Source organism: Hippoglossus hippoglossus, chromosome 22 (assembly GCF_009819705.1).
Source record: "Hippoglossus hippoglossus isolate fHipHip1 chromosome 22, fHipHip1.pri, whole genome shotgun sequence".
In the NCBI taxonomy this organism is placed as follows: domain Eukaryota; kingdom Metazoa; phylum Chordata; class Actinopteri; order Pleuronectiformes; family Pleuronectidae; genus Hippoglossus; species Hippoglossus hippoglossus.
In genome coordinates this window covers 23,809,568-23,825,947 of record NC_047172.1, presented here as the reverse complement: position 1 = coordinate 23,825,947, position 16,380 = coordinate 23,809,568, and the positions used below count along the sequence as shown (strand labels likewise).

The 16,380-nt window shown below is 40.9% G+C and overlaps 2 protein-coding genes across 2 annotated transcripts; one reads left to right on the top strand and one right to left on the bottom strand.

Moving 5' to 3' along the window:
- Window positions 1-763: 763 nt before the first annotated feature.
- lrit3b (leucine-rich repeat, immunoglobulin-like and transmembrane domains 3b) lies at window positions 764-7,317 on the bottom strand. The gene is made up of 6 exons (XM_034577095.1): window positions 6,777-7,317; window positions 4,855-5,232; window positions 4,542-4,627; window positions 3,551-3,844; window positions 3,390-3,449; window positions 764-1,300 (listed from the first exon to the last, which is right to left on the bottom strand). The coding sequence occupies exons 1-6, from the start codon at window positions 6,884-6,886 to the stop codon at window positions 837-839; spliced, it is 1,392 nt and encodes a 463-aa protein (XP_034432986.1). The 5' UTR covers window positions 6,887-7,317; the 3' UTR covers window positions 764-836.
- A 1,746-nt stretch (window positions 7,318-9,063) lies between these two features.
- fam241a (family with sequence similarity 241 member A) lies at window positions 9,064-14,612 on the top strand. Its single transcript, XM_034576329.1, has 2 exons — window positions 9,064-9,291; window positions 11,206-14,612. Exons 1-2 carry the CDS (start codon window positions 9,157-9,159, stop codon window positions 11,500-11,502), a joined length of 432 nt encoding a protein of 143 aa, XP_034432220.1. The 5' UTR covers window positions 9,064-9,156; the 3' UTR covers window positions 11,503-14,612.
- The last annotated feature ends 1,768 nt before the right edge of the window (window positions 14,613-16,380 follow it).

Sequence of the window (16,380 nt, the reverse complement as noted above, 5' to 3'; positions counted from 1 at the left end):
TTGGGCGTTTGTGCATTGAGGATAATATGGGGGACCACAAGTGTCAGAGAAATGTTAATAAAGACCAGGAACAGTTGAGTAACAATCATGTTTCAGCTCTGACAGACTAGTTGTTATAATGAAAACAATAAGAGTGGTTATTATGGATGTTAAGATGTTGTTAATGACAGCAGCAACAATTCATACAATAATAATAGTGCTCAGTGGATGATGGGAGTTCCCCCAGCAGTCTAGACCTATAGCAGCATAACTAAGGGATGGTTCAGGACTCACCTGATCCAGCCCCAACTATAGGCTTTATCAAAAAGTCTAACCTTAAATGTAGAGATGGTGTATTTAACATTCACACCACAGTGGGAAAATGACTTCAGGTTACAGCAGGGATATGGCTTCATGAGAGAGAGATACCTTTTAGGATTCAGGTAAGAGGTGATGGTTTCTAGCCAAGAAACAAAGAACCAATTTTATGATCTGATTTTGCAACCTGCTTAAATAATGAAAGGATAATGAGAGTGGAAAAATCAACATGGACTCAACAGTAAGTTGTGAACATGACTGGGCGTCGATCTCCAGCATGGATACAGCTCACTCACATCCGCTACAAACCAGAACTGCAGGTGCATCACTGACGCTACATCCAAGTGTCACACATTTTATTTTTACAAACTGACAGCATAGCTCCTCAATGAACTGTCTATTATTCTACTGTGTAGAATGCCGCCGCCCCCCCCCCCCCAAAAAAAGCACAGTACACTTAAACTACAGGTTTATAAACAATGACGTTTATTTGCATCTCCATGTCGACCAAGTCACTGACCCTGGCTACCTTCATCAGATTACAGAAGTGTTGCTGACAAAAGAGCAGTTGTAGAGTTGTTTGAGGACTCGGATGTAGACTTGGTGGACTTCTGGCTCTTTTTCTTTGCACTGTTCAGTTTAGGCCTTTTAATGTTCTTGTCTACAGGGAGTACTTTGGACACAATGTTAGGGACAGTCTGGATGTTGTTGGTGGACGGTGGTGAGATGTTTTGGAGTATCTGATTCCCCTTCACTGAGGGGGTGTTGGCAGTACCTGGGTTCTGGTTTGGCTTCCGTTTTTTTGATTTGGATGGAGTCTTTTGGGACTTCTTCCTCGGAAGACGGAGTCTCGTGTTGCCCACTACCTTCAGTTTAATCAGGGCTTCGGATATTCCCGCCATGTTCCGTGCCTGGCAGCGGTATTCACCAGCATCCTTGTATGACAACCCGTTGAGGCTGATTATCGACCAGCGAACCCCCACTCGAGGAGATTCCTGCATAACTGGAACATAAAATGGTTACAATCTCAGAGGCAATCTTTGAGGCCAGACCTAAATAAATTCAAGTTCTTCTACAAATCTAGTAATCCAATCCAGCCCAAAACCTACTCATTGGCAACAATTAGTTCTCCAGGTTGGCTGATTGACTTTACTGTAACTTTTTGACTTTTCAAATGGACCTATTGTATCTATATGTACAGTGTTGCAAAAAAAAATTTTATTCAGAGATGCTTAAGTAATTTGTGTCAAATGATTTTACAGTTGCATCTGGTGTGAAAAGGTTTGCAGTTTGAGGAGGCATTCAAACTGTAGCATATTCAATTGTCTGTTATCACAATGTGGTATAGAATTAGAGAACACAGATCCCTGCAGAACCAAGTCCTACCTTTGTTCTGTCAGACCTGGTTTGGTCATGATACAGGATTCACACTTTGAGGTCAAACTAAACGCATTAGGTGTAGACATTCGTAGCAAGGGAAAGGGCAGGTCTTATGTATTATGAGCTAGTCTGAGAGCAGCCGCCATGGAGAGTAGAGGAAATTAGAGACAGAGGTGTCTTTCAAATGAATGTGTAGCAGATTCACCAGCCATTACTTTACCAATATTTTCCACTTAACCGTAACATAAATTCATTATTTGTATTTATTTATTTATTAATATTGTTGATTTATTTGGATATCATTAGTAACTTTTTATTCCATTGAATCGATATTGTTAAGAGTGCATCATTATCCCTCTGGGACAAGGGTGTTGTGTGTAACATTGGCTCCCTCTGATCCCCTCTCATCCATCCATCTATTTTCTGCTGTAAGGCAGGGGCGGGGCACCTTTTTCAAGGGTCATTTTAATTAATTAATCGATTCTGATTCAAAAGGTCTCAAAACGATTATATTCAATATTTATTTAGTTAAGGATCTTTCATCGTACAATACCAATTTTGCTTGGACATGTGTAACTGTGCAAGGAAACCTCTAACTTGGGGCATTATTCAAAATATTAAGGCAGGCCTGTTACAATAATAATTTTTGTTGTTGGACGATATATAGTTCCAGAATTATTGTGATGAATGATATTATTGTCATCATTTTAAAACCATTTCATACCTCTGATGTAATGACAATTTTATAGCATAATAATGCAAGTTCACCCTTTCAAAGAGCAATCAACTTTATTCTTAAGAATATTCAGTCTGACATTTGAATTAAAAATATGTAAAGGGTAATAACCACAACAATAAATCAAATGGGCGCTCTGGCTCTGTTAACAAAAGCTGCTGTTGAATAAATATTAAATATCTGGCTCAGGATATATACTAACAGCTCAGCAAACAGGATGGGGTGGTTAAGATTTACATGAGCTTTTAGCTTTGTATTGTATTAGGTTAATATTCCAGCGTTGTCCTCTATTGTGTGTGTGTGAGAACACGTGACTCACAAACTCTGGAGCTTATCAAATAACCACAAAGTAAACTTCAGTACTGTTCAGGTCCTGATAACTTGTGATAAGTGTTGGTGTTTATCGTTAAAGTGAGTTCAGCAGGAGGGTGGAGGGAGGACACTCAGACTGAGACTCTGACACGGTACAAACCAACCGCTGCTCTGATCCTGAAACAGTGACACGAATAATTTATCATTGGTGGTTCGTCGTCCTGTATTTACACTTATGTTGCCTGTGTTGGACATTTACCGCCTTGTTCACGTTACCAGGTTCTCCTCTTATCTCTGCCTCACTCTCCGTGCGTCAGTGTGTGAGTGAGCGGGGCCCGGGGCCTGTGTGTGTGGGTAAATCTGCCTCGCTCCCAGACTCAGAGGGGATGAGACACAGAGCAGCTAAATGCAGAAGTACCGGTTTTCAAGGGATTTTTCATGGCACTTCACAGATTTAGAGTCGCTGTTCAGTGTGTGTTGTTGTTTTTTACTGTATTTATGAATTGCCTCGCAGACCGGATCAAACAATCGTGTGGGCCGCATACTGCCCGAAGGCTGAACATTCCCCACCCTGATAGTTAATTATTGCACCATGTGCCTCCCCTAATGTGAACCGCATATATTATAAAATATATCTTGAAAGAGACAGAGTGGCACCACTTACAGCTCTCCAAGTTCCTGGGTAGCTGTTCAGAGTTCTCAGGGATCTGTTGCTGGCAACAATCTGTAAAAAGAATAAAATTACAATATGACTAATGCTCAGACATTAGTGACGTAAATCAGAAAGTGAATCACCAGAGAGCAGACTAACCCTAGGCTACTTACCAGCGTAAGATGAGGTTTTGATCCAGGTTAGGGTTGGGGTTGGGTAGCCACTAGCGTCACAGCGGAGGATTACATTACTGCCCAAAGGAGAAATGACTTTGGTGGCTGAAGGCTGGACCGAGGGCCTCATACAGCGGGACAGATCTGCCTGGGTCAGGAGCATCGCTGACTGACCCAGAGACCTGCTGCACATCAGAAACTGGTCCATGAGAACTACAGGACTCCCCAGAGACATGGACAAGGACATCACCATGGAGATCTGGCAGTCACATAACCAAGGGTTGTCATGGAGACCTGGGTATTCAGGATAATTTGACTTGTTAACACTGATGTCATGTTTGATAGCCTATGTGTCATGCACTGGGTGGAGAATGCCTGAGGACAATGAGATGGCTGCAGTGGCAGGTTTTCAACTGTGCACATCAAAGTGTTTTCAGTAGTGACACATGAGCTGTCATATACAATAGATCAACCCTCTTTCCCTCTTTAGGCAGGTGACAAATGTGTACAATTAATGTAATGTTCTCTTTTCAAAAATGATGTGATGGAACCTTGTCTGCCTTTCAGCACATATGGAGAGGAACAAAACAGAACTGCAAATTCTGTGTGCAAAGATTTCCCAAAACTTGTGAACTGACTACTACTATAGTGGATTGTTCAAGAGAACATTTCCAAGAGAGGAGTAAAACATGATGCTATTTGAAGGTCTGGAAGATAATTTGCTTGGACCCACCTTTAAAGGAGGAGCCGTGTCTATCCCTTTTTTGAACTGCTTAACACTTACGTCATTATTTGACTCTTTACGTCAAAAATCCAAACTCAAAGGATCGAGATATTCTAGTTCAACATGTGTGTGGTGTTGTATAACGTTACAAACATTGAGTCTGACAGACAGTAGGCCTCTCTGTGTCTTTGCTGATCTACATCAGTTGTAGCTGCTTCAGACAGCAGTAGAATATTATGTGTCCCCATTTCTTCAAACATACTGTACCCAATATTCTCCTCTTTACTTGACCCTCCTGTTGTCCTGGCAGAGGAAACCAGAGGTCCAGCAGCTCTGCAGGTAAAATAGTTAGCCTGAGGAGAGGAGAGGACATTTAATTACAGGAAAGATTATAAGAAATGGAAAGATGATAAGAAAAACAGGAAAGAAAATTAAGCAAATGGAAGGAGAAGTAAAAGCACAAGGAGAGACAAAAAGGGAAGGAAAGGAAAGAAAGGATAGTTGAACATGTCTATTGAACATGACTGACTGCCCTGTAGTTCCTTACATCAGGCTGGCTCCATGCAGCCTGTGGACCCACCTGTTGCTGGACAGGTCGAGGTAGGTGATGTTGGGGAGGAAGAGCACAGCGTGGGCAGGCAGGCTGGACAGACGGTTGTTGTGGAGACCAAGAGTTTGGAGTTGTGGCATGTCCCTGAGACCCTCCCAGGGGAAGGATGACAGGAGGTTCCCATCTAGGCGGAGCTCTCGCAGGGCCTTGAGGTTGACAAAGCTGCTAGGGTGTATGGATGTAATGGAGTTGTAGACCAGCCACAAGAATTGCAGCTCTGACAGGTTGTAGAAGGCTGCCCGGGGCACCCTGGAGATCAAGGTCTTCTCTAGACGCAGTTTGACTGTGTCAGCTGGGACATTGATGGGAATAGATACGATTCCAGGGTCACTGCACTGCACCAACCTGCTGTTGAAAACAAACACAGATATGTATTTATTCACCCTTAATGATCTTTGTTTATGTTCTGAAAGGTTATAGTTTTTCACTGTATACCTAATGATCAATTCCTGTGAGGAGTTTACATTTTATACACACATCTGTAGGTAGTTTTCTAACCAGAATGTTTTTTTAGGCCTTACATTGCTGAGTGCAGCTCTCACATAAACATTCACAGTTGAATTATCAGTCCTCCTCCTCTATTTTATTGGCATATTGTTCCTGTTATATGGGTTTTGGAGTGTTTCATAATAGTAGAGGCTCTACAGTAAGTGCTTCTCATAAAACATTTACAAGTACTCATTTACATGCCTTATTGATCCAAACAACAGAGGGAAAAACGTCAGCTTCCACTACCCCTTCACTACATTTAGGTGACAGAAAGAGAGAGAAAGATGACTTAAAATAAGAAACTAACGTCTGCACATATTCACGCAAAAAACTAAAGTAGATTTTGTTTAGATTAATAACATTGCAATTTATTTAAACATGTATAGTTTAATTACAGAATAAAGGAATTGGAAAGGAATTGACAAAAAAAATGTTTTTAATTGATTTAATTATAAACTAACCACAATTAAACAATGTAAAATGTATTATTGAATAGATTATCAAATCAAAACCAATTATTCCAGAGGCTCTGTCTAGGTTCCACATTACTACCACCAGCAATGGACATGGTGCCTTTAATAACTAACATATAAACAAAAACCAAAGTGTATTTTATATTAAGAAATGTTATATTTTATTGTATAGATTATTTATTTGATTTGCATTAAGCTACACAATATCACAACTATCTAAAAATAATAATCATCAAATATGTTGATAATTTATAATGTGATGATAAAATTAAATTATGGGATTAAAATGTTTTATTTTCTTTAAGAATGAATAAAAATATCCATTTGACTTAAGAAAATATTCTTGAAATTCAATTACAAATACATATTTGTCACATGTCATTTTTACTCATAAATGTTTTATTCATTTCAATTAAACACAGAAAAATGTTGACTATGCAATATTTCTGATGGCACCTAACATCCTCCATACATAAAGATGGTCTTCGGGAAGTCAATGTTTTTTATTAATTTAATCTTATTGCTTTCAGATCATATTTCATCCAAAAGCAACACTATGTGATACACTGTATGTGGCATTGTTGTAGCATTGATACTTTGCTGTTAGCGGGCACCAGATTTAGTTGTGATAAGATGACTGCAGTCCTGTTCCTGTTCATATCAACCACTTTTATACAGAATGTAAACTACTACTCACATGATGGACCGTACGATAACAATTCTTTTTGTCATGCAGGATGCTATTCAATGATTTGCAAACATTTGATGAAGTTTATAACATTTGTTGTATTAGCACTGCAGCGTTGGCTCAAATAGAGCTTTGATCATATTATTAAGATAAGAAAATAACAGGCTGAGTTCTATTCATGGAGAGACAAATCACTTAAACACGAACACACACAGATGAGAACGAAGTCAGCCTCACTCAACCTGAGCTGTGCTGTTCCACTGCTCCCATACGTGCACGCACAAAAAGCCGGGCACGAGTGGACTCCCAACAGAGACGACTGCAAGATGTGAGCAAGGAGCAGCAGATACATCTTTCAACAGACGAGCCCCGTTCTCCGGCAGGCCATTTGTTTCTCCATATTCCCAGTACTCCTCAGTCTGAGATTGTAACCAGGGTGCAGAGTGAAACAGAATCCCAGATTAGCTGGGATTACACTGTGTACATGCGGCATGTAATCCCACGCCTCACTGTCAGACGAAGAAATCACAACATCAGGGCCAGACCAAGTATTTAAGGCATCCCGGAAAACGTTAACACCATCACCCTGTAGAGTCCTGAAGACTATTACACATCACTGTCCTGTTGAATATTGTTATATAGCGCTGAAAGTTAACACTGATGTTAACATAAGGAATAAAACACTAATAATTACATTAGTCCATAGTGTAAGAAATGCACACTTAAAAAGCATAGAAGCCCTGCATTCATAATTTTACTGGCAGTAAATAAATGTAAGTAAGTTTTTCGTTAATACTTTTCTCTCATTACTGGAACTGTTGGGATTCTCTATTATTTTGGAAGGTCTCCATCTTACTATGTAAAGTGCCTATACATAATGTATGTTGTGATATGGCGCTATACAAATAGAACTGAATTTAATTCCTAGAAACTGACCAATAACGTCATTGGGAGTGATCATTATCTTATAGGCTGATATGGGTAATGTGTTGTATGTGTTGTGACTCTGAAAAAGGTAAGACAGACATGCCATGAAAACACAGGTACAGTTTTTGTGGATACCAACTCATACTCGACATTAAATAGTGGATCATTTTGCCAACCACACATTACTAAACAAATAACACTACAATGCCAAGAATTAAAACACAACATAAAATCCCACACATAAAATCATAAACAGTAGAAGAAGGTATGGAATGAAGATCTGAAAGAAAGACATCTACAGAAAGAAGATGGAGTGGGAAAAGAAGTAGAGAACAGAGCTTGATTAGAGTCACAACAAATTAAATTCCTCACTGGATCTCACTGGAAATCATCCAAATTGAAACTGCAGGACATCTGCAATAAAACAGACTGCGGACTAATTGTGTTTTTAGTTACTCGATACATAATAATGAGAGACACTTACAAAAGACTCAGCTGGAACTAAATAATAACAATAAAACCAAACAAGGTCAAGAAGAAAACAGCTGCTTTCTCATCCACTATTCTTTGACCTGGATGGAAAATGTCATGGGGTCAAGGAAAGTGTGAAGGAGAAACATCTTGTTTTTGATGTTGTATTTTGTTGTAATGATGTGAACTGTAAGTTCAATATGCTTGTTCTTCAACGTTACTGTTGACTGGACAGATGTGGCCGAGAGGAAATACAGCTTATATTTATGGATTTGGTGCATCACTGTAAACGCTGAAACTTTATTGTGGGACAACATTGTCTCGCCTTCTCTCATCTCTTCTTTCTTTCATCCTCCGGAGAAAATACGGAGGAACTGGAGAGTTAACTGCCTTTCTGAAAGCAGCTATAAAGGAGAGTCCAGTGTATCCTAGAACATACAATAAGGAAGCGCGGAAGCTCCTTGTAGAATTCATCACTGCTGACAACAGCCATGGCCGACACCAAGTTATTTTCATATTAGGTATTAGGAAAAAGAAAATGACAGTCTAATTGTTTGTTAAATATATTGTAGTGATCGGTGAGCCGGTCGCTCTATTGGACAACATGTGAGCAGAGGCTCATGGGAGCGTTCGGTGGCTGTCTCGTGATGAGTCTAGTCATGTTATGTTGATGTTTTGACTTGTTTCATACATTCAGAATAGTTTATGTTCAGTTTATGTTTAGTGAGAAATGTAGACACCATGACGTGGTGATGTGGTGTCTTTGATTGTGTGCAGTTACTGTGTTTCCATGAACTACTCCTCATGATTTTGTTGTATTGCTCTCACTAATAACTTGACGATCATGACAGCATTGGTGCGACAGAATTAGTTTCTTTGCTCCAAACCTTCAATTGAAACAATAACCTCCCGGTGAAATGCATATCGATTTAAATCAATTACTCTGGATCTCAATTTGAACTGATATACAGGGGCTGGTATTTTTTAAACAATATTTCCAATTTTATATTTACGTATATTGTTCATTTAGTTATACTTGACTGACGGACAAACTTGATGAATAATAGGGGGGGGGAGTCACTTCCACCGGAAGTTGCTTTTATTTTGAAATCTGTTCCTTCCGCGTTCTTACCGTAATGCTCAGTACAGACAAGCACCGCTAAACAAAGGTGACTGGCCCTGCCTGTGTTCCGGAGTGAAGCCTGGCTCTACCGCAGTGGAAACATGTCCGCTGCACCGCCTGTCACAGACCGGCATGTTTTTAACCGACGTGAACGTGAGGAGCCCCCGGCGCTGAACCGGAGAGGAGGCGGACACGCAGCTCCACGACAGACCGCACCACACCTCCAGCGTCACCGGGTAAAGCAGCTCTTCAGCGGATGTCGTGCTAGCCGCGTCGTCCTAACGTGGGACCCCGGGGAGCAGGTGTCAGGGGAGCCGCGCTGTGTCGTAGCTCCGCTCACAGAGCATCTGGGATCGTGCTTCTCATTCATTCCTGTTAAAACTAGCGACAGCAGCGCCTCAGCCAAACTCCATTCAGAAAGCCGACTTTTACACAATCAAACGTTCTCAAACAAGCGGCGCAGCACTTAAAGAACACGACTCGTGCATATACAGCGTTAACATGATCAAGTATCGAAATCGGGATGTATATGAGACTCATGTAAGTTCCTCCTCGGTTAATAAGAGCTATAAGAGCTGTCTGGGGGTAATACACACAATGTGATACAGTAGTTAACTCCACGCGAGGGGAAAAAGACGTTTTATGTGATAAACTCCTCATGTCCTGGTCTGTGAGGCGTGGGTTGGGTTATAGGGCAGCTCAGCAGCTTTAGATGAGCTGCTGTCTCAGTGCTAACTGTGACATGTTCATCATAACGAGAGAAAACATCATGTGACAGATTCTCATCATGAGCTCCGAGAGAATCTGAACAAAGTCAGGAGGAAGCTCACCGACAGCGTGTCCTCAGCTTCAGTCTGTTGACAGGAGGATGTTACACTGACTCCTTTCCACCAGGAGGAGAGCTTTAACGACCTCTGGAGGTCAAAGGTCATGTCCCCAATGTGACCACAATGGACGTTCAGATTTACACCAAACAACATCCAGATGTTGGTTGGAAATGTATTTGTTAACTCTTGACTGTTTTGGTGGAATTCTTTCATTCTTTAATCTTTTATTGGAATCATCTGTCTTATACTTTCTTTACTTGTCATTGGCCAGCCATTTAGCAAATTGTATTGGGACTCATGACATATATATATATGATGTGATTGATATAACATATGATTCAAATCACTGTCACTGACATAAGTATTTGACATAAGTGTAATTCACATGAGTTGGCCTTCCCTGAAATGAAACTTCAAAGTTTTAGTCTATAAATTTAAACTTCTCCATTTTCTGTAAGAGTTTCAGATTGATGGGTGAAGTCGATTTTTGTTCGTGGTGATATTCGTTATTGAGGAAGTTGGAAGTGCAATGCTTTAGAGTAGGAGTTGAGAAGCTATTTCCGGTCAAGGGACATTTAAATTGTTAAAGTATCCTGCGAAGGCCATACTAAATTGTCTGTTTGCAGCAGTTTTTTTGTAACCATTAAAGCTTTAAAAAAATGGTTTGCACACTCACTGTGCCTAAAGGGCCTTATTCCGAAGTTCAAGCGCTCATAATCAGTTCAGTATTCACAGTCTCTGTTGCATTGTGCAGGCATATTTCCTACACACATAGCATTAGAATTTTACTCCCTGCGAAAGCTGCAAATTTCACATGTTTCTTCTATTACCCTGTTAGGACAATAACAAGTCAGCAAACCATATTTTATGACCAACAGTTGCATCAAAACTTCTCCAAGAGATAGTGAAAGCTAGCACCTATCTGAGACTCAAAGTAGTCACACCCCTAATTACGCATCATTTAAAGCGTTAATGTAATTTAAACTGATGAGTAAATATAGATAAAGAAGTCACCCCCTGAATTAAAAGTCAGCCCCTCTAAAGTTGTCATGAAGGGGGAATTAGCTGTAGAGACCAAATCTCTAAACGTAATTAATTCTGATGCAAAGTTGGTTATTTTAACTTGTGGGTCTATGGGGATTGACTTGTTTTTGGAGCCTGTCTCAAGTGGCCATTCAGGAAACTGTATTCCCGTTTTGGCTTTGGGGTTCGGTTAAGAAGGGTAAGACAAAAGGTGGGGGCACATCTGGGAAAACATCAGGCCTAAAGGAGTTACAGTGGGCAGGAGCAGCTCTGTTCATGTCTGTAACTTTGTCACCACAGGCTGATGGCAGCCAGACCCGACCTGGACCACCCATTGATCCCAGTGCCGGGTGGCCCCATGTGGACGACCCCACCACCAGAGAGCCTCAGCTGGATGACTGTGAGCGGATGGGGACTTTGTTTGGGATGCTCAACAAGTGCCTGCGAGGGATGGGCTTCAGCCAGATGTACTTTGGAGACAAGATAGTGGAGCCGGTAGTGATTGTGTTCTTCTGGCTGCTGCTCTGGTTCCTGGGTATTCAGGCCCTGGGACTGGTGGGAACTCTGTGCATCATCATCATCTACATCCAGAAGTAATGAGAGCCGACGATAAGCAAAGCCTGCTGTTTTCTTTGGTTAATACTTACACATGCAGGACTGTAATAGCAACGGATGTCATGACGGAATATTAGGTGGATCTATGGTTTTTAGGGGGGGGGGCTGTGGAGAGGGCTTTACTGCTCTGTAGTGATAGAGACAGACGGACCTTAGCTGCTTTCTGGAAATGCTGTAAAGCTTGTTGAGTCAGGATTCTTCTGGATTGTCTGGTCTGGAGCGTCTCCAGCCTCAGTAGAGAGCAAGCGAGCTGTCCTGCTGCCGCTGCTGACGTGACATAATGGTATTGATCCTGTGATTTAAAGGAACCGAAACCCATGGTGGGAAATGCTTTGTTTCTGTTTGAGTCAGAGGCCAAGAGTTCCAGTGCTCAGGAGATCAAACTGCACCCATCTGTGTGGAGTCTCACACTTTGCTGTCATACACTGTGAATGTGGCGTGCAGGCACAGCAGTAATATGACTTCAATCACTAAGCGTGGGAAACAGTGTCTGGAAGTAAGCTGACACAGAATACATAATTTGTTCTTTTGAAACCTGTTTTGCTGTAAAATGTTTACTCTGTGAGCAGTTCACCAAGCGCTCTCTAACAGTCTGTCACAAATTCATCTCTTGAAATAACCTTTGATTATCTTCTGGCCCACCAATCACTGGTGAAGAAATAATTGGCCTGTGGTCCAAACTTACTTCTGCTATGAATGCACACTATATTCTGATGAATGGAAAAGTGGTTGAACAAAAACGTGTTCAAACAGACCTATCAATAGCCCTGAAATTGCACATGTCTAATAAATACAAGTAGAAGTCTTCTCAAGGGAGTAGTCAGAAATGTGAAGAATGTAAATATGCAATTCTCACAGTCATGGAAAGGTTTGAAATTGGTAAAATGGATAAAACTTAAAACTGGGATTTGCTTTGGAAAATGTGTTCAACAGATCAAATATTCTCATTCCAATTCAACTGTGGATTGACAGAGTACCTTTGTATACTGGGTGAAACTTACAGTAACGTACAGTTTGCTTTGTCTTCCAGTTAGTCCAGTTAATGTTCAGCTGAGGGACTTTACAGTGTTAATGTTTGCATAGCGCTGGTCGGGTAAACTGATGATGTCAAGATAAGCATATCACCCAGGATGTTTCTTAGGGCTTTGGTTACATTTCAAAATGCTGTGTATATTCAATATGTATTTTTAGTCTGCATGACATTTAGGTTAACTGGACCTATCGGCCTGTTTTATTTAAGGGGGATTAACTCTAAGGGCCCTAACTACCTGGAACAGGGCAGTGCTGAGTGTAATGCAAATGTACCCGCCTCCATCTAAGCACCCATGGGTGTGCTGGTCTTAAAATGAGGTGTGGTCAGACACCTTTTTGGTGCATGATATCTTGAGGCAGTGGAAAGAGACAGTGGTGCAGAATTTGACTTTTATTTTAACGCTCATTATCAGAGAGGGATATGCTTTTACAAAAGCAGATGCACAACTAGTGCACATTCAGCTTGTTAAACAAACACACACACACACACACACACACACACGCACGCGCGCGCGCATGATCTCTTTTATCTGCAGAGAAATGTTCTCTCCTATTGCCAGAAAGGTCCACCATCATAATATGAATCCATCAAGGTGCCAGCTCACCTGGCTTATAAAGGGATTGGGAGCTGGTGCTCTGATTGGTTTGTTGCATGTTACTCCCAAAACACACCCATTTCTTAAAGGAATAGTTCACCCTAAACACTTTTGGAGTTTCAGGGGTAAACAGCGTTGCAGGCGTTTTGGGTGAACCATGCCTTTAAGAGACTATAAATACACCTTTGGAACCATGAGCCTGGCACAGTGACAATGTTTGCTGCAATTAAGCAAACAGAAATGGATTTGGATGCAAACTAAATGCATTCTTTTCCATGAGTTTATATCATTTTAATAGAGCCCTGAATGCCTTTTTGAATGCCCTGGGCAAGATGATGAACCTCAAATGGCCATCAATGTGGTTGTGGGATGTATAAGTAACATATCTAAGTATAGAAGTGCTGCATGAATGTGTGTGTGTCAGTAGGTGAATGTGGCTCGTGGAGTTAAGTCCTTTCAGTGGTCTTTAAGACTAGAAGAGCCATTTACCGTTAACCCCAGACTCCTGCAGTGCCCCCCACAGGGTCACCTGGGTTACACGGCCATAAGCCTCCTGCAAGTTTACCAAACACATGTTGTCTGGATGATCAAACTCCCATAATCCCCTTAGCACTCCTGCGAGGGTAAAGAGCTGGTCCAGTGTTCAACGGTCAGGATGGAATGTGCACTGTTCCTCCTGAATCTAAAGTTTGACAATCAGTCTGAGCCTCCTCTCCAACATCCAGTCACAGAAAGACCAACCTAAATGTTTAGTGTTCTGTGGGACGTGTTGTTGGATGGATGATTGTTCTGTTTTTGTTTGAGAGAGTCGTTCTCGAGCTTTAAGTCATGGTTGACTCCACAGTTGCTAACATGACCACTATCGTTTATGAGCCATAAGCAAGTGTGCAAGTTCCCTAAACACGATCTGCTGAAGTCACCGAGAGGAGTCAACACTTAACTGCTCTGCTCAGATTAAATACATTCACATTTAGCCTATCTTAAAAATATTTGCAGCATCATTTCTCCCCAAAACTGTTCACTGTAAATGGTTGCGTATGAATGTAGATGAATTGTGAAACAAGGACAGTAAATACGTAACAGTGTGGGAACACGAGGAGCTGGATGTTAGTTTGGTTGGACCTTTAATTGTAATGATAGTCTCAGGTAGTTTTTTACAGTTAATCACATTTCACTCTTCTGTTGTTTTTGTACATTGTGTTGACATATTCAAATGTGCAGGCGTCCATGTGAACAGATCACACACTGTAGTCATCTCACTGATTCTAAATGTAACTGCTGAGTACAGGGGAAGCATTACCACTCGCTCACTGAAACTCATGCTGCATCGGCCCTTAAGAAAAATCTATTCTTTTTATCATAACTTTGTTTGTAAGGCATCTGTACTGAGAGATTTATGTGCTAAAGAAATGTTGAATTTAAGTGCACTTTGTATGATTAAAAGTGAGCGTTCCTAAAAATGTTCTTTGGGTGTCACTGTGTGATTATTGCATATTTGATTTGAATTATATTAGCAGAGTCATGTGATCCACGGCTGTCCCCACAGCCATGCTGCTCTCATAACTAGACGTTTGTCAATTATAATAAAACGCTGACAGGCACTTCTGGGAGAGGGATCGCTCACTTGTGACTCTCCCTGAGCTCTCTCTGTTTCTTCCCCCTCTGTTCTTTGCTAGTTTTACCTCACTCTAGTCAAGGGTTAAGGATGTTGCACCTTGCTCTGATTGTTAAGCCATATGAGGAAAACTGTGATTTGTGAATATGTACAAGTAAACTTTATTTGTATTAAACTTGAATAAACCCCACCATGCCGTTCTTTTAATGACTAAGTCTAATGGGCACAGGGTTTTTCTTGCCACAACATGTGTGCTCTGCGGATTGTGTTGAATGGAGCTGGATTAGATTTGCAGGAGACATGTCTCCATTCTGAAGTGAATAAACACCTCCCTGACAGCAGGTATGTGTTTATGAGAGTCAGAAAGGTGAGTCATAAGTCCCCTAGTACAGGGTTCACTCAACAGACATGTTGTCAGTGGTAATTCAGACTTTATTATTACCGACAAACATTTCTTTGCAAATGGAGCTTGTGTGCATGAAGCAGATCCCACTGAACACAGATATACAGATATTTACAAGCACTCTTATATTTACAATCATATACATATACACAACATAAGCAGCTTCAACTGAGAACCCCATGAAGACCATTTGAAGGATCACAGCTTGGTTCAGTACAAAAGGACAAAGTAAACACAGAAACACAGGCAGGTGCTTCTATACACAACTACAACGAAGTTCACTTAAATACAAACCCCCCGCAACTAACAGAAGTGTGTGCCTCTTGAATGTTGTAATGTTTGTTAATGAGATAAACCCCGAACGAGCTTTGAAAAAACCCACTAAGATGTAGCACCTACTACTCTTCAGTGACCTCAGGTTTTTTTTTAATAATAAGAGTCTGCTGCAGCCAAGTCTTTTCGCAGCACCTGAGCAAAAGAACTTAACAGATTTCTAACACATTGCTGTCATTTATGGTCCAGTAGCTTCTTCCACTTGTTAGAGCGAGGGTGGGGCTCAGCTCCTTTTATAATCACATCCCAGCCCTCTGAAGCTGAAAGGAATCGAATTGTACTTCTGTCCAGGCTTCTTAATGTGCTTGTTTTGATCAAGACAAACTGATAAATGACACAGTGAATTCAAATTAAACAAAGTAACATTAACAGAGAAAAACAACCTTTATAAATTTGTCTTGTGCAAATCAAGCAACATCATGTCATTTTCATTTGAGGAGTAATGGAGGATTTTTCAGAAGTGGGTTTTTCAAAGATGCTCAGGGTTGTTGTTATGAGAGGAAAAGATGCTCAGCTCTGTCACTAGAATGTGATGGTTCAATGAGACTCAGTGTCTCCAGGCTGAGGCAAACTTCTATCGCACTTTGGTATATACATGAGGCCTAGAGGAGGTCTGAGTGACAAGGCCACCTTCACTCTACATTTATATCATGTACTGTGTTTTACAAAAAATATGTACAACATTGAATAAAGTGCTAAAAAAAACACCTCTCAGGACACTTTGGGATGATGTCAGACGGATATAAGACATGTGAGTGAGAAAACAGGACGTGAACTTGACAATAAATCAAGTTTTCTGCTCTTCAACAAAGTTCAACTATAAATACTGACTGGTTGCTGCTTCTCCACTGGGAGCATTTGCAGTTTCAATCATTCTACAC